Below are 22,462 nucleotides of genomic sequence, written 5' to 3'. Positions count from 1 at the left end.
AGATGATCCTACTTAAATTATCATCCGAAATCTGCTGTTCCGTTTGATTTGTTTTGGCCTTTGTGGATAGATCAGATGAAGATTTGACAGAGAGTGGGCGTGACACGCAGCAAAGGGACCCAGGCCTGGAGTCAAACCCGGATCCGCTGCAGCGAGGACAAGGCCTCTACCAACTGAACTAAACAGCATCCCGTTCTGTTTGATTTTAACGGACATCCCTCATGAGTTGGTAGAGTATGTCACATACAGTATTCATATAATTGGACTTGTACGACTTTAAAAGGAGGTAATATGTCTCTATTGTATTCACGGCCTGTTTCTGCTGCCCAGAGTGGTTAAAAACATCAGTTATTGTGGGTTATACTAGCTAGATTTGCATAAGAAAAAAATGCATGATGTAGTTTTTCATTTAATAAAGTCACTGAAATCATATTATTCTTATATGTTTGTGTGTGCATGACAGGAAAAAAAGTCACCAAAAGAGAATATACAGGGACCTGGGAGTTTAAAAGCCATTGCCTTACTTCTTCACATACTGCAGTGTAGTTGCTGAGGTTGGCCACTAAGTGGCGCCACACTTCTTTTTTTTTGTGTCACTACTATTAGGTTTACAGTAAGTGGAGTTTGGACCGTCTTCCTCCTTTGTGGTTATACAAGGCTGTGACGCTGACCTACTTCCTGTGCATGACCACCTTTTTTTTCCCCAAATTGTGGCATGCGTTTGGGGAAAAGTCGGAATTCTTTCCGCCGAGAAAATTAGATTAGAAAAAGACACAACAGTGTGCGATTTAACAACAGACACCGGGCCTTTTTTTTCTTCTTTTTTTTTGGTATGTCATCACATCTTTGTGTCTGCCATGTTTAAGTAACTATCGACGTGACGTTTCATTTATTTGGTTTGGAGGTCCTCAAAATGTTTGACAGAAACAGGATGTGCTGGGAAAACAAATGCTTTCTCATTAGAAGCTACGAAGATAAGACAGTAGTGGGAAATTGAGGTCGCAAGCTGCCATAGAAATAAAGGTTTGGGTTCACCAACTTCAACTCAACCCCCCCCAACCCCCTTTGTCGACTCTCCGCCAGATCTAGATCAGATCATTTCTCTATTACCTCTTACACAGGCGAGGCAGGGCATATATTTTCCACTGTTTGTTTTCCACTGGTTGCCTGAACACTGACCTAATTGCCTAGGAACACATTTAAATATCTTATTAATCTTTTGGTACACATCCTCCTCCTCCTCCTCCTACTTCTCGTCTGTTTGGGCCAAAGAGCCCCGCAGGTCCGGCACTGAATATGACTGTGTACATAAAGCAGAACGATTCCAGTCTTTTCAGGCAATAAATTGGGCAAGCAGTTCATCTCAAGTGCTCTCTTGAGAGGGAGCGAGAGAGAGAGACAGGGGGCGGGGTAACATAAGTAAAATGATCCAAAATAGCACTAATGTATCAGAGCTGTGGATCGGAGAGGACCGGCGTGTTTCTCTGGGTTTAGCTGTAGTCTGTGCGTTTCGATTCGGTCATGCTCTGCTGTAGGCGATACCTTTCTCCGTGACCCCGTCAGTATAATGTTACGGCCCAAATGGGCTTTTACGATAAACACACCTGGCCCCGGCAGTATTTTGGTAAACATTTGCGAGATTAGTTGTTATCCAACCTCGCCCAAGGAAGCAGATGAGTGTGGGCATCAAGGCACAGAGCTCACACAGCTGTGTCAGTAAATGAAGCCAAAGGTCGATGCTGAACCAATATGAGATGAGATTCTCGAGTCGCATAGCCAATAGCTAATATTATGTTGAACACTTTCACACCTGCGTAAATTTTTTTTTTTTTTTATACAACACATTATTAAAAAAAAACCTATAAACTAGTCCACGTCACAAACAGAGAGTAACCAAACAGTCTACGTTTTCTGGAGTTCAATTCATCTGCCTGCTGCAGCACATCCCATCCATCTGGTATTTCAAGTGGATAATCATTTGGAAGTCATCACTTGAAATAAGGACACTGTATTGAGCAACAGGAGCAGATCAGTGCAACCAGTGGTCATATGAACTAAGGCCAAGCCGAGGTTTTGTGTGTCTAACCATGCATATTCACTGTATCTATTGTGGAGCGTCGCTTTGTAATTCAACGGCTCAATAGGCTCCAACATCATGAAGTACCGTTGCACTGGTTTAGACAATTAGCTGATTAGCATCAACCGTTTCATCCACTGTTCACACTCATCATTGGCTCATTCACCAGCTGTGCGGCTATCAGCTGACTAGACACGAGCAAATCAAGCAAGCAGGTATACAGTTATTACACTCTGATGCTTCCTGCTGTGACTTAAAGGTGGCATCTTGTGCTAATTTTCAGTATATAGGTTAACATGCTTTAATGCTCAAAACACATCAGTTTTCTCCTGTCTACTGTCTCTTTAAGGCCACCCCCCACCCTCCCGAATACCTGATCTCCTCTGATTGGTCAGCTCACACATGTTTCAAGATTATGTCTTGATGCAGCAAAGTCAATAATAAGAAATGCAAAACCCAATTATCCGCATTGATGGCCTATATTTTTTATCTGTAACAACTTTCTGACACAGGGATGTACCTTCCTGTATAACCTGTATGGTTATATGCTAAACTCGAATCAAATCATGATGTGCCTAGACACTCCCTCCCCCTGCCCGGCCTCCAGTCCGCCCTCACCTTTCTTTTTGGAAGGACTGAGCAGCGAGGGTTTGTCCTCGTGCTTCCCCGCCACCCGACTGTGCTTCATCCGGCAGAAGAAGGATCTCCGGGCTCCGGTGGTCAAGTGGGACGGCCGGACGGGGGAATCCGCCTGGACCTGAACCCCAGCTGCATACAGAAAGAGAACATCTGCGGTGATGAGATACAGTTCTAATTGTCCCTCTGCTCGATTTGAATTTTGGCATATTTAGTGAAGGTGTCTGTTAGAGTTTGCTTTTTTTTCCTCAAACCTGACTTTGCAACAGACTCACTCGCAGCGTCAATGAGCCGTTGGCGAGGGTACAGCTCCGAAGACGCCAGCTGTTCTTTCACCTTGTTGATGTCTTTGTGGTGGACGAAATCGAACAAGCTCTGCCCAGTCAGCTCCAACTGTGAACCCAAAGGACATCCATCCATTTATTCAACTTTTTACCATCTATAATGCTCATAAACATGTTTTCGTGCATTCCTAGTCAATCTACAAGCATACAGCTCGATGGGTCGAAACTTGAATTTTACAGATATGAAGACAACTCACTGTCTATCAGCTCTACGTAAGATGAATGTATCTGAACTATAAAGTGTTCTGAGTAGAACCAAAAACAGAACGGCTGCAGCTTGTGTCCAGTCAAGACTTACTGGTAAGCCCCCAAATAAATCATCTAGCCCTGAAGACGTGGAGGCTTTTCCCTTGCATCCCTCCCATCCCCTCCGAGTTTGCCTGCCATCTGTCTCAAAGCTGAAGTATTTGCTCAAGAATGTAGAGCAGGTGAGGTTATCTCTCTGCCTGCCAAACACTATAAAGTGACTTTCAAAAGAACATTGATAAAAGCTCATATTGTGGAAAACACACTTTTTTAAAAGTTATCCTTTTCAACAAAACCCCTCGTCTGTTTTTGTTTTCTCATTAAAAAAAAACACGCAGACTCGCAGAATTTTGTATCCACATCGACAATGGCACCATATGTGAAGACTGAGTTGTAAAGATGCGGTTCCTCAGCCGCAAATGAATTATGTGGCAACAGCACAGATGCACATGCTGAAAGCAGATGAGATTTCTGCAGTCCACCCTCCTTGGCCTTTCCAACAAGCATTAAAGCCTGCAATAAAAAAATGGACTTACTGGGTTTTTCACCATTTGATTAATACAACATGCGTAGCTCTTTGAGGGTGTTTCTTTTGACTTTTGCCCATTTTTGTTGGGCAGTCAGACTGGATGAAGGTCAGCTTCTGCTCCAGTCTCAAATGTCTTGCAGGAAGACTGCCGCCACCGTGTTTCACTGCACATGGCGTTTTGCACCAGGGCCATAAAGTTACAGTTCAGTCTCATCTAACCACAGCACCTTCTTCCATGAGTGTGATGTGTCTGCTCCTTCTGAGAAACTACTAAAAAGTTGTTGGTTTTTTTTAACGGTTTTTGTTTGGCAACAACTTCTCATGGCTCTTTTGTAAAGGCCAGAGTACTCTTAGTTGTCTGTGGACTGATCTGCTCAGCTCCTCCAAGGTTACCATTGGCCTCTTGTGGTGGTTCTCTGATTAACACTCTCCTTGCCTGGAGTGCCAGTTTAGCTTAGCTGCTTAGCTGGTGTCTGTGAATATTTGATTAGCATTAGCGAGGTTTTATTACCATTTGCTTGCCGGCTAAAATGCCTTAGCAACTGACACATGAGTTAAGCAATGCTACAGCAGTACAGCATATGAATGATTAACGTTAAGTGCGCTAGCTAGCTAACATAAGTTTCTGAAGTAGGTTAGCTTCAGCCATGCAGCTATCTTACCAAGCTGGTGCTGTGGGTTAGCAACTAGTGTTTTCATTCAAGCTAGCTGGTCCTACATTTGTCTCCATTAGCACTCTGGTGTTGGGGACCATTTGTTAGAATATGATTAAAGAGAAATTTTGAATTTTGAAAATTGGAATGGGGAGGTAAAACTGGAAATAACTGATTAAATGTGTGCAAAGGGCAAAAGTGTAAATGGTGCTGAAATATAAAAGTTTAGTAATATTCAGTAAATTGAATGCCCTTAGTAAAGCTTTATTTATTTTTTACCCTCCATTTGATTTAATTAACCAACTGTATTACTGAGTGATGTTTTCAGTTGTATTTCTGACTTGTCTGATAACATTTAACAGCATTTTGTAGTCTGGCTCCATACTTTAATGCCGCTATAGTTTGAATGTGAAAACACTGAAAGTAGAAAAATAAAAATGCAAACTAGAGTTAAATGTTGTGCATGTTACTGCGCCGCACCAGCAGCACGGCCTCTAACTGTCGATTTTAATATTTATTTTCCATGACAACAAAATAATTATGTGGTGTAGGAGTGCAACACACCCTGCTAAAATGAAGGATCTTGGAAACAGACTCGGAGGTGAACAGGATTTTTGCCCGGTCACAACTTACAACTAACAGGAAACCGTCTGCAGCCTGGTAGACAGACAGATAGATAATGTTAATAGACAGATAGATGTACAATCGAACAGTAATATATGTGATCGTGCACCGACACCTACCCTGAGCAGAAGCTGCCTGAGGTCGTCGTGAGGCAGGATGGAAGGCTTGTAGGTGGTGTCTGTAAAGGCGCTGCTTGTCCCAGCTGAGTAAGCAAGTAAACACGCGCTTTGAGATGGGGCAGAATAGACGTGACCGGCATTCTGAACGCACGGGTGGGTCGAGGGTTACCTTTGAGGGCTTTCAGGTGTGACACGGCCTTTCGTAGCACAGTGAGTTTGTCAAGTTTTCGTGCCATGGGTTGGCAGGCGGGGATCATGGCAGCCAGCTCGTCAATGAGATTGTTCATTTTATCCCTCCGCCGCTTCTCGATCTGGCTGTGAGGCTCCCTGCGGGCACAAGTCAGAGGACGGACAGTCAGCGCCACAGATCTGTACCGACTGTGTGTAGTTTTGGGGGGAAATATTTATCTGAAGGAATTGTTTCATCAAACTTGTTTTGAATGACCTTGATTCAAATTTGACAGCAAATCAGAACAAGCCAAGACACAACGGCTTTTCAAGACACAGACGGCAGACAAATGTGTTGTGAAAAATAAATAAATAATGGAATCACCTGAAGCATTTCATTTTGACTTGCTGATCCTCTCCTTCAGATCTACAAATAAAAAGGGATCAAAACATCGGAAATGTTCTTTGCCAGTATTCTCTCACAAGACTGCGTGAACAAAGCCGAGAAGTCAAGCGTACCTGCTGAGGTCATCGTCCATCTGGAAGTCAAGGCTTTGCCTGTAAAATTGAAAGGACGTATTGTGAAATGTATAATGAGAGGAATGTGCATTGTGCGGCGACGTTAACAAATGTAGCTGAAGAACAAAGAGACAATGAGAATGTTTGCGGTGCCTCACAAACAACATAGCGCTCCTCTTACTGTACGTGGGTGTCTGACCTCTCCTCCACGTCTCCCTTTCGTTTCCTTGGCAGCTCGACAGCTGGCAGCGACGAGCCTGCTTGGCTGGGGCCTTCTTCCTCCTCCTCTGCGGTGGGATCTGACACGCCAAAAACAAACCATCACAGCGATGTCAGAGAGTGCGAACGAATTGATCAGCCTCGAGATCTCTGTAGCGCCGGGCCTGTCAGGTGCTTCGATAAATAATTCACCATGAATGAATGAAAGAGACTTGCTCTGACACGGGGTTTTTGCGGGGTTTGTTGCACACACTGAGCAGCAGATAAAAATATTTCACAGAGTAGAGTGGAGCTAAGACTGGCTCTTCTGCGTATGAATGAGTATTCGTCGGACCAAATAGACCTATAGAAAAACAGCTGAATGGTGTTTTGATTTTGTTTGATTGATCCTAAAATATTTTAGTTGCGCAGTCCTCAAAAAAAAACAAAAAAAAACAAAAAACAGGCATGAACCGAGAGACAAAGAATGGCAGCAACAAAAGCAGTCCACATTCAGGTTCATTACTGACAACTGACACACATTTTATTACCATATCCAAGCCACTGCAGCATGCACATCTGTGGCATCCAGCAACAAAAGATGCACATTCTCATTGGTTATCACACTTGGGGACATTGTTACAGCCTTATTGTCTGAAAAATTCATTAATATGTCGAACTCATCATAGACCTGTTGCACCCAATTTGTTTGATGTGTATATGAATATTTATGAGTAATAACAAAATTGCTGCAGCCAAGTGGAATTGTGCGTTTATGAATACATTCATGAAATCACAGTATTGTCACGGCTGCACACCAATGAAGAGGAAAAATGCCTTTCAATCCAATTTAAACCGCGCTAACTCAAATGTTATTAAATTCCAACAATTTGGATTGCATGGCATTCTTTTCCTTTATACCCTGCATTGTAAAAATGACAATACATGAACTTTGATATCTTAAACTTCTTTGATCGTACAACATGTGAAAGGTCACTGGACGTATCAGAGCCACATATCTTCAAATGCAATAAATTCAATAGCATTCAAATTTCAAAATTAACTATTCGGGCATATTTCACAGTTACTGTACATATGCTTATGCTTATGAGACTGAAATGACTATGGCCTTTCTTTGCTTCCATAGGCTTTGGATTTATTTTTTGTGTTTTATCCACTTATCAGATCTGTTTTTAATTGTTTTTACTGATTACAATTCACTTATATTCCATTTATTAAAGTAGCATTGGCCATACCCTTAATTAATGTGGCATTTCTTTGCTTCTATAAATGGCCAACAAAGAAATGTATGTAGTATACTCCATACAGTAGATCTGTATTTGCCAATCCTCAAGTAGCCTATTTTGTGTGTTTTTGAGTTAGATTTTTTTTAGGTCAAACCCATAAAACTTTTTTTTTTCTTAAATTATGAAACTAAGCTGAGGAGATTCCACCAACATTTGAAAAACAGCTTTTCTCCAATAAAGTGGCCGACTTTTTTTTGTGATAGCCAGCTGGATGACTCATAAATGTGTTTGCAGCAGTGGGTGGCAATTACTTTTAAAAAGCTTACATCTCAAGCAGGAATGCTCATTTAAAAAACTGTGGAGGGGGAAAAAAAAAAGGCACACTTTAAAAGCTGACCTTTTCCTGCCAAAAACATTTTTGAGTGCAAGACAAGAATTCCTCTCTTTCGTCACACGCGCGCACACACACACACACACACGCCATGCTGCAGTTGTGCTCTGCAGTCATCTGTTTCTAGGCGAACTCCGGGGAGCACTCGCTGGAGGTTGCCACTGAATGGCGCCAAACTGCCAGCTATGCTCTCAGTTTGTGAGTTTAGCAGGCACGTGAGTGTAAATGGGGTTTGGGCTATCGTCTTACCTAACGCTTATATAATGCTTAAACAATGACCTACTTCCCTCTCCCACACTTTAAAGCTGTGACATCCTTTTGGGGTAAAAAGTGTTGATAAAAGTGAGCAAAGCTTTTCAGCGTGACTGACCCACATAATTTCCTGCTTTTTTTCCCCCCGCACTCGAGGAGAAAGTAATTGAGAATAATGGCAGAATGTTCATAACACACCCATATTTGTCTGCTCATTTACAGAATTTGGACACTTTAAAACAGAACTTAAAAAGGTCATTTTTATATTCATCCTCAGTTGTTGCACAGTGATACTTGAGTACCACTTTACATAAAGATTCCTAAAAGGAAACCTAGAAATAAACATGGGGGGGGACATATCTGAGAGGTCACATTGACCTTTTCCACAGTTTAAAAAGTACAACCTCAAATAAACACAGCAAGCTTAAATAAAAACAGACATCAGTTTTACAGCTCATTAAGCAGTGGGGCAAATTTGAATGACAGATTTTCTTCAGCCCTTCCAGAAGAGTTTAGTGGGTCATCACTGACGCAAAAGTGGAATGTGGGAGTGATCGCTCGCCGGCTTTCCCTTCCACCCACCACCGCTCGCCACCGCTGATCTGGCACAATACGCCTCCTTTAACGTCACACAGTTGTCCCTGTGCCATTAGAAGTCAGGAAACGTTCGGTATAGGCACCTGTGGGAGCCGTGCCAGCCAAATGGCTAATACGTGTGTTCTGTGAAGCTCTTTGCATAAAGAGACGGTCACGTTCTGAGTCACACCCGAGCCAAAACCTGCGGTCGTGACGGGAATGCCGACGAGAGGCCGAGCCTGCAGGGCAGCAGATGACATACCATATTACTGCACCACAGAAACGCGGACAACCACCCATGGTGGAGATGCACAGGAGTGTAACAAACTCAGTGTGAGTCAGAGTACAAGAGCATGCACGATATGACCTACATGCACTTCTTTACGGCTGTGTACAGGACGGGTGTAAATCTCATGCCGTTTCAATAACTTCAAGGTATTTGGTAGTGGAAAGTAGAGTATAGATAAACAAATGTGACTGATAGCCATGATATATAGCCAGGAAAAAGTCCACTACAACAACAATCAATGCATTACCTTAATTTGATACAATAGCACGAAGTAAGTACAGAAAAAGACACACAAATACTCGGACTACAGCGAAAGGCACAGCCAACAAAACGGACAGTGAATTCCATATAGAGCCACAATCACATGCAAACGTCACAGTTTAAAGGAAAAGAAAAAGGGAAGCATCTCTACCTCTAGCTTTTCATGTACGTAGACAATACTTTTATGTAGGAAATACAGTGGGTATTTATCAGACAGCTCATTTCAGTCATTTTCTAAAGCTCAAAATGGCCCTACTTAACAATTCCACAAAAAAGCAAAGCAAGTCCTGGTGTCCTCCCCCCCAACACAGAGCCAAGTAATGGACAAAACGCAATGACAGGTTGTGAAAGGTAAGCAGGGGATGTTAAGCAAAGTGTCTAAACGGCATAAATTACAGTGACAGGCTTTGTTAAACAGCCGGAGCAAAGATGTGGATACAAGCTGGGTTTAAGGTTTGACTACTTCTGTGCAAATACAGTATATGAATACTTTTTAATTTGGCAAAAAAAAAAAAACCCTGCTTTGTCCTGCTTTGAAAGTAGGATACCATTAAACATTAATGAGGGCATGAGACTTGCATCTGTATTTAATTAATTCTGGAACCAAACCCCAGAGTATGGTTATCAAAATATTCAGTACAGCTTGAAATGTTTCCAAATAACCATATTAAAGTTTAGTCATTAAAACAAGGCAGACAATAACATTTAAGAACACTGAATTTACCAACATTACAAGTTTATATGGTTTAGCAGTGGTATTATATATCGTATATCGTAAAGATTGTATGCATGTTTTTGGAAATAAATTCCCAAACGTGTGTTTGTATGTACACAGATTTATCACATCTAAGAATTGTTCGTAAGGGTGTATTTCCAATATATTGTTAACATAAGTATTTACTTATATTTAAAAGTTTAATTAAATGTCCATAAAAGTCCATTTATGATCCATCCACACTCAAAAAAGCTTTTCATACATACAGTGCCTAAGTAGTATTCACCCCCTTACAAAACAAAAATAGAATTTAAAAAAAAATTCAGTGAAAACAGATTTCTTCAAAGTAATGTCAATAAATTACAAATATATAAAGTAAAATAACTGTATAAGTATTAACCCCCTTTGAAGAGACTGACCTAATTCAACACAGGTCCAGCCAGTTGGTGTCTGTAGTCACACAATAGGTGAAATGGCAATCACCTGAGTGCAGTGAATGTGTCTCAAGTGATTGCAGTGTAAATAGTCCTGTGTCTGAAGGGCACTGGTCAATCAGTATTCCTGGCTACAATAAGACCACGAAGACAATAGAACCCTCCAAGCAACTCTGTAAAAAAGGTTACTTAAAAGTCCAAGTCAGGGGATAGATACAAAACATTTAAAAGTCACTGATCATTCCCTGGAGTTTAATTAAATCCACCATGAAGAAATGGAAGGAATACAACATTTTCACAGCAGACATATTGCCTTGTCAAAGAAGAGAAAGCCCAGGGAGTTTTTCTAAAAGTAATGATGGTATCATTCCATTTAGGTGAGCCTGATCCAGAGCGCCGGTATTGTGCTTGCTCGCTCACTGGTGTGGCTTTCAAGCACACTTGAGCACAGAATGGTGCTTTTCCTGCTTTGGCAAGTCAAAATGTCAGCTGTGAAAAGGGTCCATATAAACACACGTCTAAAAGAGGGAGACTATTGAGGGAGGCCACGAAGACACCTGTGACAACTCTGAAGGAGATAAAAGCTTCAGCAGCTGAGATGAGAGAGACTCTGCATTCAGCAACTGTTGCCCAGGTACTTCACCAGTCAAAGCTCGATGGGAGAGTGGCAAAGAGTAAGCCACTGTAGAAGAAAGCTCATTAAATCTCAACGAGAGCTCTCCGAGAAGGCACGTGGAGACTTAAAAGTCAACTGGCAGAAGGTTCTTTGGTCTGATGGGAGCAAAAAATAGAGCTTTTCTGGCCACCAGACTACACCTAACACTGCACATCACCACAAAAAACACCATCCCAACCATGAAGCGTGGTATAGGGAAAGTAAAATATAGGGAAATCCTAGAGGAAAACCTGATTCAGGCTTCCAAGAGAACGACATCTTAGGAGAAGGTTTATTTTCCAGTAAGACAATGACCTGAATCATTCAGTGAAAGCTTCGCAGATGGTTTGAAGATAACAAGGTGTTTGTTCTAGAGTGGCTGAGTCAAAGCCTAGACCGCGATCCAATAGAGAAAGTGAGGCTTGACTTTAAAAGGCTGTTGACACCCGATCCCAGTGCAACCTGACAGCAACCCTGGAGCATTCAGGCTTGTTTCTTTTATTTGTTTTAACTTGTATCATAGCCAACTTATAATACACCTACACTGTTATTTTCAACAAAACACATTTTTGCAGCTTCTAATCTGAAGCTGACAGTCATATCTATGCCAGCAGACCCAGCCAAATGAATGAACTGTATATTATAGACATTCACTGGCTTTTAAACAAATGTGTTTGTGATTCCAGTGAGTTTGCTGGCATTGCTAACTAGGGCTATGTGATTTGCTTTGACTAAGAGAGACATTATTATATAATGTAACAGGATTTTAAGCTGTATGATCATATAGTTAAGATGCTTAACAGTTTATCATCTTCGCGTTTTGATTGCTTCTCATTTTATCTAAAAAAGATAAAAATTAGCTACAATGTGCCAGTAATACTTCCCATGTACATCTGAAATTAGCTATTTTTGCAGTTAATACTAAACAGATGTTTTTTATTGCTAACTTTGTGACTAAGATGAACTGAGATTTTATCTGCAGCCTTTAAATGCAACTGTCCAACTTTTCCCCCATTTTAAGATGGAAAAGCGTAGATATTGTGTATGTTTGCTAAATAAGGATGCCATTTATTAGACCAACACCTTGGCCAAGACAGAGAGTATATCAAATATCAAGTTGATATGCATAGTATTTGGGACAAACATGTACAGTTGCATGTACAGATGTAAAATCTAAATCAAAACATAATTTCAAACTGCAATTATTTAGCGATTCTCAATGTTTTTCTAAGGATGAATAATCTGTATTCACGCAGCTATTTAGCCAATCCTCACACTCAAGCATACAAGAGCAATTCCTTTTAATGGATGTTCAACACGGTTGGCTGTTTCAAAGCCACTATTTTAAAGTCCATCAACAGTGCCAGGATAGGTGCCCTTTGCAGTTCATCAGCCCATTAGTGCTCCATGCTCAGACCACTTATGTGTTCCTGTGGATGTAAAAACAGGGCCCTGCTTGCTCTGTATTCACTGCACCTTCATTTGTAACCTTTCCAAAATGCATTATAGCACTTCCGTTTCTGTTGTTTTTTTTAACAAACATTGGTGTAGTTTTTGACAGTGTTTAATAGTAATACTGTATCTTTGGCTGCAACTAACAACATTTTCATTATCGATTAATATGTCAAGTAGCTTGTTTGTCCATCATTTGGTTCATAATATTTCAGAAACACAAAATAAATGTCCATCAACTTTTCAAAATTTTAAAAAAAATGTAATCAGTCATTTAAAATACAATTTGCTTATAAAATTACATGAAAAGTTATGGGTAAAAAATATTTTTTTTTTTCTGTCAGTCCACTTCCAATTTCTAGGGCTTGAAATCATCAGTCCAACATATTAACAATTGTGTTAAAACGTGTTGTTATTTCATTTTTAATATATATCTTTTTAAACAGATAGAAAGTACTGCAGGTAAGGTGCCACATTTTGTTAAATGCCGCAACAAAGCAAGATAGAGAGGGAGTCATGGGAGCGGCCAGGGTTGCCCCCACCCCCTTGGAATCTGACTGGCCAGCCTTGGTTCCCATCCTTACAGTGTAAGAAGGTGATAGGTAGTTGGCTTGGCACCGTCATGAGTGGATTACTGTGAAGGCGTACAGGAACCAGGGCCTCTGAACCAGAAACTATGTCTGAAATGACTGTCAGCGTTTCATACTGCACAATCAATCGAGCGACTTCAAACAGATACAGTACGGCCACAAATATATCAAAATGACTTCAAAGGTGCAAAATGTAACTACAACGAGATTACAAAGACATAAAATAACCTTAAAGACATTCAAAACAATTTAAAGAAGAAACATATAACTACAAAAATACAACAAAAACACAACCAGAAAGAGACAGAATGTATCTACACAGGGATGTAAAATGACAGCAAAGAGACACAGTCTGTAGTGTCAGCTAAGTACAATTTTTCAGCCAAACAGCAGCACCCGCGAGATCTGCTTCACCAACAAAATGTCACCGAAAGAGCTACAAAACAATCAGACCACCCCTCTGGCCATAATCCTGTCAGTGAATACTGCTAACTACTACATATACAAGTACTTCTGCCACTTCTATTATTACTCCTATGTTCCTGCTACTATTTTTAGCTGACTGAATGTCTGGGTTTCTTGTTCTTGTGTAGGAGGGGTTGGGGGGCTTTTGCATGTCTGTTCCCTGGGGCCCATTGTCTCATAGTCTGGCCATGGCTGCTGGCTTTTGGAATAACAAACAGCAGCCATTCGTTGTGCGAATTAATATTTGAATATCTGAAGCTGTTTGTTTGGTACTTTTATTGATTCCACATGTTTGTGTTGTTATGTCTGGAATATTATAGAATAGTAGTTTTGGTGGTTGCTGATTAATAAAATGATCACCAGCGATTCTGAACAATCTGTAAAGAGTGTAGATTCTATGCTTGCTTCTAGGAACAAAAGGATTGTGGTTATGGCTGGATGCAGGGAACACGGGCAAGCCCTTAAATCCCACGGTTATAGTACAGTATGTTCTAGGTTATTTCTGGTTGACTGACCTACAATTGCTACAACTCACACAAAAGCACAGTGCATGTTTGGTCACAAAGCACATACAATTCTAAATTTTTTTGGGCAAGAGCCGCCGATACAGCACACAAAAGGAATATGATTATGGACTATGAAAGTTATAGGAAATATAAACACTGTTTGTCAAGCCAGCCACTTTGTAGGTTTCATAGAATTCATTGTGTTCCATTTAAATGGGCCACTTAAATCAATTTAAATGCAGTCAGCCGACAAGCCAACACTTCATAAAGCATCTAATGTTGAGTTTAAAAGTCAAGCGTCCCATTTTATAGAGAAATATTGGATCAGTTTTTGTTTGTTTTTTAATAAATGCAATTTGACTATTTTCATTAGGTTTGGCATTTTCTTACTTTGTTGGCAAGCATATCAAAAGAAATACTGAATTTTCCACTGTTACATACTGGTAGGTAGGGTTTCAACTAAACTTGTATGGTAGAAAACAAAACTTGCAACTCAACTTGAATAAAAGTTTTCCATTTCTCTTCACAACATTTCTGACAAACTATTAACTGTTAAACACAGGAGTGCTTTGAGAAGAGTTCAGTGAACTGTTTGACAGTTTAATATTTACTTCTTTGCCCTTTTAAAAAAATATATTTTAAGTTTTCAGCAGCTGATGTGTAAGCATCCCAAATGTTTGCCTTTCAAATTAAAAAGTACTTGGTAAAATCCATGCGAGACTATGAAAGGCATGAGGGGGAAGACAGTGATGGAAATAAACAGAAAAACTCTGACAACATTCATTCGAAGCTCAAAAGTAATATAAAACATACGTTTACTGCTTGATAAAAGTCTGTCAATATCCGTTAGTGTTTTTCATGCTGACCCTAAAGCACTTGAACTATATTTAAAAGTAAGTATTATAGTTATTTTAGTATTTTATATATAGTTTTATCGTAGGTATGAGTATAATATAATATTATATATCAGTGTGTTACCTCGTAATGATTTTAACTTTAGTTTTGGGGCTATAATATTACTCTCTAGTGATTTATGGGTCTTTTTAAAGTTCCTCTGATATTTATTTAATATCGTTTGGTTGGGATTTGAAATTAGTTATGTGACGCCGGCCTTGCACGGTTTCGACATCTGACATTGCTGCGGTGGCTCTCGGTACGGTGCCGGGGCGGCAGGGAGCGAGCAGCGCCCTCTGCCGCTCAGCGGGGGCAGCGCTGCTCCACTGATCTACTGACCCACTTCTGAACGACGCGGCACGAGAGCGACTACCGGGACGAACCCCGCGGAGTCACGTGACAAGCTAAGCTCTCCGCGTGGGGGGGCTGGTTCGGTTTGGTGAAGGTGAGGCAAATCACAAAAGGTATTTCGAAAGCCGGGCAAAGATGGCGGCCAAGTCAAACGAACTTTATCGGCGACGGAAAAATATTTTGTTATCGTTACAGGAAATGGTCGCCATGGCTACGGTCACGTGGTTTCGTGAGGTTCGTTCTAGCATTTCCCTCCCGAAACGGAACAAAGCACCCCCCCTCCTCGCGCGTCAAGCCGGAGACGAGCACGTAGTACGGAATAATGAATGGACGGGCTTCCGTCGGAGCGACCGGTTGCCGACCGGTAGGTTTGGCAGGCAGGTGGGTCCTGTCACAGTAGCTGAGGATACTAACGCGCAGGGCAGGCTACTTACCACTTCTTCTTCTTTTCGGTCGCTTGTGTTTGTCAGCCCTAAGTAACGTCGGCATAAAGTTGCCACAGAAAACAGTAAAGCTTACACTTTTTCAAAGCATACACTTCACAAGATAGGTCGTTCGCTGCCGCAAAGCTGCAACCTAATTAGGCGCATGAATGGACTACAAGTTCAGAAGTACTTTCTGAAAGTATTCCACCCGCTCTGACCTTTAAAAAAATTTTTAAAAAAATCAGCACGGATGGGGGGAAAAAAAGAAGAAAAAAGCAACAAACTAAAATTAGCTAGCTGAATAACACACAATTAACACAGAAATGGCCAATCCACGGAGCACTTACCTGCTGGCCTGTTCGCCGTCCCGTCATTGCCACCGGCCGACATGCCTACAGACTGAAGCCGGTGTGCCCGGTGAAGGCTTCGCCGCGCATGTGGAGCCACTAGTCGTAGTACAGAGTAGATGGTGAGAGGAGGGAGCTGCAGGGAGAGCCGGGTTGTTGTATAATTGACTTCATTTTTTCCCTCACCCTCCTCCATCCGTAGTTTTTTTTTTTTTTTTTTCAAGGGAGGCGGGGTGGGGGGAGAAACGTGAGGGATGGGTGAGAATGCAACACCCATCCTTTTAGGAATCACGGGAGAGAAAAAAAAAAAAACAGGGAATAGTTCACACTTGTCTCCTCCTTCGTCGCCTTTTTGGTTCATTCATCGCGGGATTACATGTCAGAGATAATGGCGTGTCACAGGGACAGCTGCGTCCATTCACTTCAGCGCCACTCGGTCATGATTCAACAATCCTGCCACCTGGAAATCCAGCAAAATAAGCATGTGACATACGTTCCCCCGCTTGTAGCTGGATAATAAAATCAGCCTGCCGAATGACAGACTGTGAATGCATCGTGGACGCAGTATACGGACATGTTTCAAACTGAATGCTTTTCAGCGTGGATTTTCGTTTTGATGTCTTGAGTAAAAAGAAAACTTTATAGCATTTTGGCATCAGTGAACAAAATGTTCTCATTTGCATTCCCGATCACTTGTCCTGAAAATCGTTACTCGCACCCGTTAATGTGTCTAATAGCGGACGGTCTTACAGGAGATTGTGCCAACACTGCCAAAATAAACTTGAAATCACATTAAACAGTGTCAGCCATGCCTCGATAAGGCGCTGAGGGATCGATTCCCCCGGTGCTACGCTAGTCCTGGTGACCTGAAATAGCGCCTTGCGCGCGTCACCGATCTGAGTTTGCTTCTTTCCCGTTTTCCCCAAACACAGCCGTGATATAAAGGAAGTATCACTCTGTACTTTATTCCCGGCACTGAATATGTTCAGCACAATCACAAAGTAACAAACATATGGAAATTAACACATTGTGTGGTTTCCTATAAATGCATTTAAGCACATCATAAGAATTTGGTCCAGAATCTCTGGACACACAGTGTTAATTTCAAAAGTGTAACTGAAGGACACAATATGTTTCCTACTTCACAGTAAAGTCCATACTGGATATGTGGGGATTTTAAAGTCTCCACACCACACTTGACGCCAAGACAAAGAACCACTAAGCTCGCAAGCCTGCCTTTGGTCTGAGACAAATCCCTTGTGTGTTTACACATTCTCAGCCAATAATGACTGATCACACTTGAGGACTGATTTCACGTTCGTCTGCTGAAGGGAGAAAGGCTCTCCATGCTTACTTTAAACCATCCTGTCATTTTCACAAAGTTTATATGCATACAGCGTAATCAGAAGATGCTAAGTTGTTTCTACATCAGTAGTTGATTATACCCCTGACTTTGGCTGAGCAATAAGTGGAGAAATATTACTGTGTTTTACGTTAATCTACATTGCACATATTTAGATTCTGACATTTTGACTCGGTGCGCCTGTAAGATTGTCAGAACCCCCATGTGGGAAAATAAAAGAAAACTAGCTCATTACCTGTTTTACTTAGTGATATGGTCCGGATTATGTGACAGTAAACTAGCCTACTTAGAATATTTTAAGCACTCCGGTTTTCGTATCCGTGAATTAATCGAACAACAGCCTGCGTGACAAACGACAAAAAAACAATACAGTTCCGTAATCATTCCCACGGTGACCTCGTTCATGCGAATTTAGAAAAAAACTCAAAGTGACACATCATCTCCGATGTTGACGATCTCCGGCCCTCACCTACATAGTGTAATCTGAAACCTTTGCACGAGACTTTACGTAAGAAGGAAGGCTGCACGTGCCAGCCAGAAACGTGTTGACCTATATATTATATAACTCGTCGGTCACGTGGCGACGGTTGGCTCGTTAACCCATTTAAAGGCAGTCTGCGGAGAAAGTAGTGTCCCCGTGCACTCCAGCAACCCGGAAACTTCGGAAGAGTACAGGAAACCCGAAAAACAGCGATAGCGGCGTTGAAGCAGGCTTTTAGTGGTTTTTATTTTAGACATTTAAGATAATAGCCACGGTGACGTGATGTCACGAACTGAAAACGAACATAAGTGGGCTATAAATCAGATCCATAATGGGGATTGTTTTCATGGTAGGCCCAAAGTCTGTTATTTTGCGAGCCTCTCTTGAATGCCACACGAGCAAGCGTTAATTGTGCCTCGTGGGGACTCATTATTTACTATTTCAGACTAAAATGCATTATTTTAGTGTTGACTTGTGTGGGGTGAAAAACGCAAACATTAAACGTCGCCCTGTAACTTTGTTGCCTTTAAAGCATCTAAACGTTTAACGCAACACTGACACAGAGCTGTTTGGTTAACGGGGAGGCAGTTAGTCAACGATGTACGTCCGCCTTTCTGCTCCAGGTGTGTATGTTCGCCTTTTTGGTGACCGTCCTCCATCACTCAGCTCGTCCTCGACCGCCCTGGCTCCCCTGAAGGAAACACTTGTTTCTGTCTGAAGTCATGGCACAAGAATGTCACCCCCTTTTTCTCTGTCAAGGACACCGCGCTGCTGATCTCGGCTCGGATTGCTGTTACAGTGCCAGCGCATATTGTACACGCCCTAATTTCACCACTTAACGCCCGGGCATGGGGAAAACAACTTTATGTAAAGCCCTAACAGGGAGTATGAGACCTCTAATTTCTCTCTTCTAATTTAGGTCAGTTAGACACTGGAAAACTGCTGACAAGGTTGATATTCTGCAAATTAAAGTTAATTTGTCTGTATTGTGATACGCTGGCGCATAACTTAAGTGCAATTCAGGTCCCATGTGTTCACGTGAGTCCACTTGTTTATTCCGGCACACGGGCCAGACTGGATGCCAAATGGTGCATTCAGAAATAGAAAAAAATCTGTTTTTTAAGAGCTGGAAAGTAAACTTAGCATATGTCTCAACCTCACCTACTGTACATTTTGAAATGACTCGCGAAGCCTTTCGAAAAATCTATAGAAATGTGTCAGAGGAATGATTATCGATGTGTTTTTTGGTGAGAACAGGGTCATGACATGGCACCGTCACCTGCGCTTAAGGTGCGTTCACGTGCACGTAGTAACCTGGTTGTTGTCGGCTTTCTGCAGTAACCTGATTTCTTAATGGAAAGCAGAAACCCGGTTTCCTTAATCGGGGTAAGGGATTAAAAGAAACCCGGTTAACACAGCTAGACTTTTACTGGAGGAGGGAGGGGGCGGGAAAGTTGATGTCTTGGCCGTCCGTGCACGTAACCATGTTTGTGACCGTGACCTACACGTGAGAACTCGGACGGAGAAACAAAACAAAATAACATTCAAGCTACATGAAGATGCCTCGATGTGAAATAAGATGAATACATCCGATGTCTGAATAAAACTTGAATTAATATGTAAAAATAATCTCCACAGAAAAGCTTTCGAACAATATTTACTTATTGTCACACACAGTAAACACAGGTAAACGTGTCATGCCCTGGAAGTTCAGACGGTCATACAAAGGAAAAAACGTCAAGCTGCATCACATCATCAACATGCTATCAGCTATGACTTGGTTAATTTATTATTTATCATTCAAATATTAAATTATTGGCCAATTAAACACTGATTTCAATGCAGGTTATTTTATGAAGATAAGCATTATTTTCAGAATAAAGTTTCTTGAAGGTATTTGTTGTCATTCCTGTCAAATGAGTTTTTGGAACACAGAAAAACAGCATTGTGTTCATAACAAGGTTCTAAAGTTTTAACGCCGGCATGACAATGGATCAGACAGCCCCGTGTCCGTCCACAGCCAAGCAATTGGTTATGAATCATCCATCAACTTCCAGGGAGAGAAAAAAAAAAAGGTTTTCGCATGACAACAGTTGTTTATCTGTGAGCCAGAGTGTCCATTCACAAAAATCTGCTCGGCTGAAAACACACAAATATGATCCAAGAGCTCCCTCTAGCGGCCGCAGTGAATCACAGCGGCACGCTGTGCCACATGTTGGAGGAAGAAGAACTGCCGGTGTTTGTGTAAAACATACTGAAACCAGCCTTTTTCTAATTAATTGCAATGAATTAGCCATTTTTAAAAATTCCTATAGGCTGTATATGTTGTCATGTTTTCCCATTTGATGCAAAGGAACTTGCAATTCCAAATGTAGTAATACATTACACTAATCATATTGGATCAACACACCATTTGCCATAAAATTGCTGTTTCACGCTTTATTTTAAGAAAAAAATGGTCAGTAACTAACTACCATCAAATCAGTCTGTACTGGTCATTTTTCTCGATTGACAACATAAATTGTATCTATTGAATAATGCAGTATTACTGTAAATTTAATGAATTCCAGTAGATCCTACATTCACACAAGGTAAAACGGCCATGTGTAACTGTATCTGGTCACGCCACTTTGGTTTTTTTCCACATTGTATCCACCACAAGCCTGAGATATTACAGTTAGTTGTACATATAATCAATAGAAACTGCAGTAAGCTGTGTAATTCCCGACAACGACATCAAGACGTATGATTAAGATAAAGATCGTTCCCCTCCACACACATTTCACATTCACAGTAACTGCTTTGTAATGCCAAACGTTGCACTCTCTAGTTCAGAACACCATCATTGTGCTATGCTAACAACCATTTATAATAAGACTGACATGCTCTACAAGATTATTGAATTACCTTTAAAGGAAGAGTTCACCCAAAAATGTAAATGTAGTCATTTTCTGCTATATAATATTAGCAATGATCTGGACAGATGGACGGCACTCCCTTTATCCCTACTAGGACGTGTGGAGTGCACACTGATGAATGTACTGCCCAGGTTACTTCATCTATTCCAGATGCTACCATTAGAGATACCTAAATCCACATTTAAAAAATCAGACCGACTGTTCTCCAGATTCATTTGGCAAAGGAAACGTCCAAGGGTCCGACTTAAAACTCTCCAAAAAGGCAGAAGGACTGGGACTCCCAAATCTTAGATATTACTTTTGGGCAGCACAACTAAAACCTTTGACCGCGTGGCTCGGGGACCTCACAGATACACGATGGCTCAACACTGAAAAAAGTCCATGTCAACAGCCTCTGTCTGAGCTCTGAAAAACCCTGAGATGGGACAGTGGACAATGTCCACCCTCAAGATCTGGAGAGAAATACAATACTTGTTTAAACTACCCAGATTAATTTCTTCTCTGACAACTACAGGCTCAATTCACACTTGCCCAATTAGATATAGAGTTTAGAAGACAGTTGGAATATGGACTTAAATACATCCATCAGTTTTGTGAGAAGGGCACTATGAAACTGTTTGAAAAATTAAGGATGAAGTTCCTCCTCCCCAAAACTGACTTTTTCAGGTGTCTACAACTGAGACACCTTCCAACAACACAGAAATTCTGGGCCAAAATTGTAAATCCCACAGGATTAGAGCAATTTCTGATGCATGTACAAACGGGAAATGGTGCGGCAAACGTAATCTTCAGATTTTACCAGGAATTTTTGCTTCTGAACCCAAATAATTCAGTACGAATTAAAGAGAGATGGGAGGCTGAGATGCAACGAGATACTGAGTGAAGACTTGGGAGGTCATCTGCACTGAAGCACATTTAGTAACCAGCTCAAACACATGGCGGGAATTCAAGTGGAAAGTTTCCACTAGATATTTTCGAACACCACACATACTGGCAAAAATGGGTCCAACTCAAAGAGAGAAGTGGTGGAGCTCACACAGGTAATCATTTACACATGTTCTGGGCATGCTCCAAAACTGAGGCCATTTTGGGATTAGGTGTATTAAGTTCTCACAGAGGTTTTTCATGTTAAGATCGCTAAAGATCCACTGACTGCCGTATTGGGGGTAAAACCACAAGTAATAGAGGGAAGAGCTCCAAACTACTTATTGCAAATCCTGCTAGCTGCAGCGATTAAATGCATCACAATTAATAACCGGTTAAAGCCTGAGCCACCCACACACGACCTGTGGACCCAAAAGATCCTGGAACTTTACGAGATGGAGAGAATAACTTACCGGCTAAGGTTACATAAGTGGCAAAAAATGCAATTATTTGATATACAAGCATTCTGTCTTTGTGTTTATGTATTCTTTTATTTCATTTTATTTCATTTTATTTCTCCACTTCCCTGTTTTTCTCTCTCTTTTTCTTTGCTTTTCCTATCTAGTCTCATCAAACAACCAAAGCCAATGTAACTGATGATATGGTTGTACTGAGAATACAAAATAAAGTTCTAAAATGAAAGAAAGAAAAAACATTATTTAATCTTCACCGTAGCTGCTTAGCTAAAATGTTAGTGCACATCCTGCTGCTTTTTTGCTGTCAAGCTCCAGAAATGTTTTTGGTCAACTGCAAAACTTCCCCCGACTTTCCATCAGCATGGGGGTTGGGCACAGACGGACTGATGTTTCATTT

At 41.2% G+C, this 22,462-nt stretch overlaps 1 protein-coding gene across 6 annotated transcripts in view; it reads right to left on the bottom strand.

Annotated features, from left to right (window-relative positions):
• Window positions 1-22,460, bottom strand: part of LOC119032241 (aryl hydrocarbon receptor nuclear translocator-like protein 2) — a 29,660-nt gene extending 7,200 nt beyond the window's left edge. For 2 of the 6 annotated variants that reach the window (XM_037121180.1, XM_037121181.1), the window contains exons 1-9: window positions 15,964-22,460; window positions 6,097-6,214; window positions 5,916-5,954; window positions 5,782-5,823; window positions 5,398-5,555; window positions 5,229-5,311; window positions 5,050-5,142; window positions 2,989-3,106; window positions 2,696-2,845 (exon numbers count right to left, since the gene is read on the bottom strand). In XM_037121180.1, coding sequence (XP_036977075.1) covers window positions 2,696-2,845; window positions 2,989-3,106; window positions 5,050-5,142; window positions 5,229-5,311; window positions 5,398-5,555; window positions 5,782-5,823; window positions 5,916-5,954; window positions 6,097-6,214; window positions 15,964-16,324 — 1,162 coding nt within the window. In that variant the 5' untranslated portion in view covers window positions 16,325-22,460. Of the gene's footprint in view, window positions 1-2,695; window positions 2,846-2,967; window positions 3,107-5,049; window positions 5,143-5,228; window positions 5,312-5,397; window positions 5,556-5,781; window positions 5,824-5,915; window positions 5,955-6,096; window positions 6,215-15,963 lie in introns of all 6 variants that reach the window. The other 4 variants (XM_037121177.1, XM_037121178.1, XM_037121179.1 and 1 more) reach the window with 4 other exon arrangements.
• Window positions 22,461-22,462: the final 2 nt, after the last annotated feature.

The sequence above is a fragment of the Acanthopagrus latus genome, chromosome 14, assembly GCF_904848185.1.
Source record: "Acanthopagrus latus isolate v.2019 chromosome 14, fAcaLat1.1, whole genome shotgun sequence".
NCBI lineage: Eukaryota > Metazoa > Chordata > Actinopteri > Spariformes > Sparidae > Acanthopagrus > Acanthopagrus latus.
Note: the sequence above shows the minus strand (reverse complement) of the source record. Positions and strands in the feature narration are given on the sequence as shown.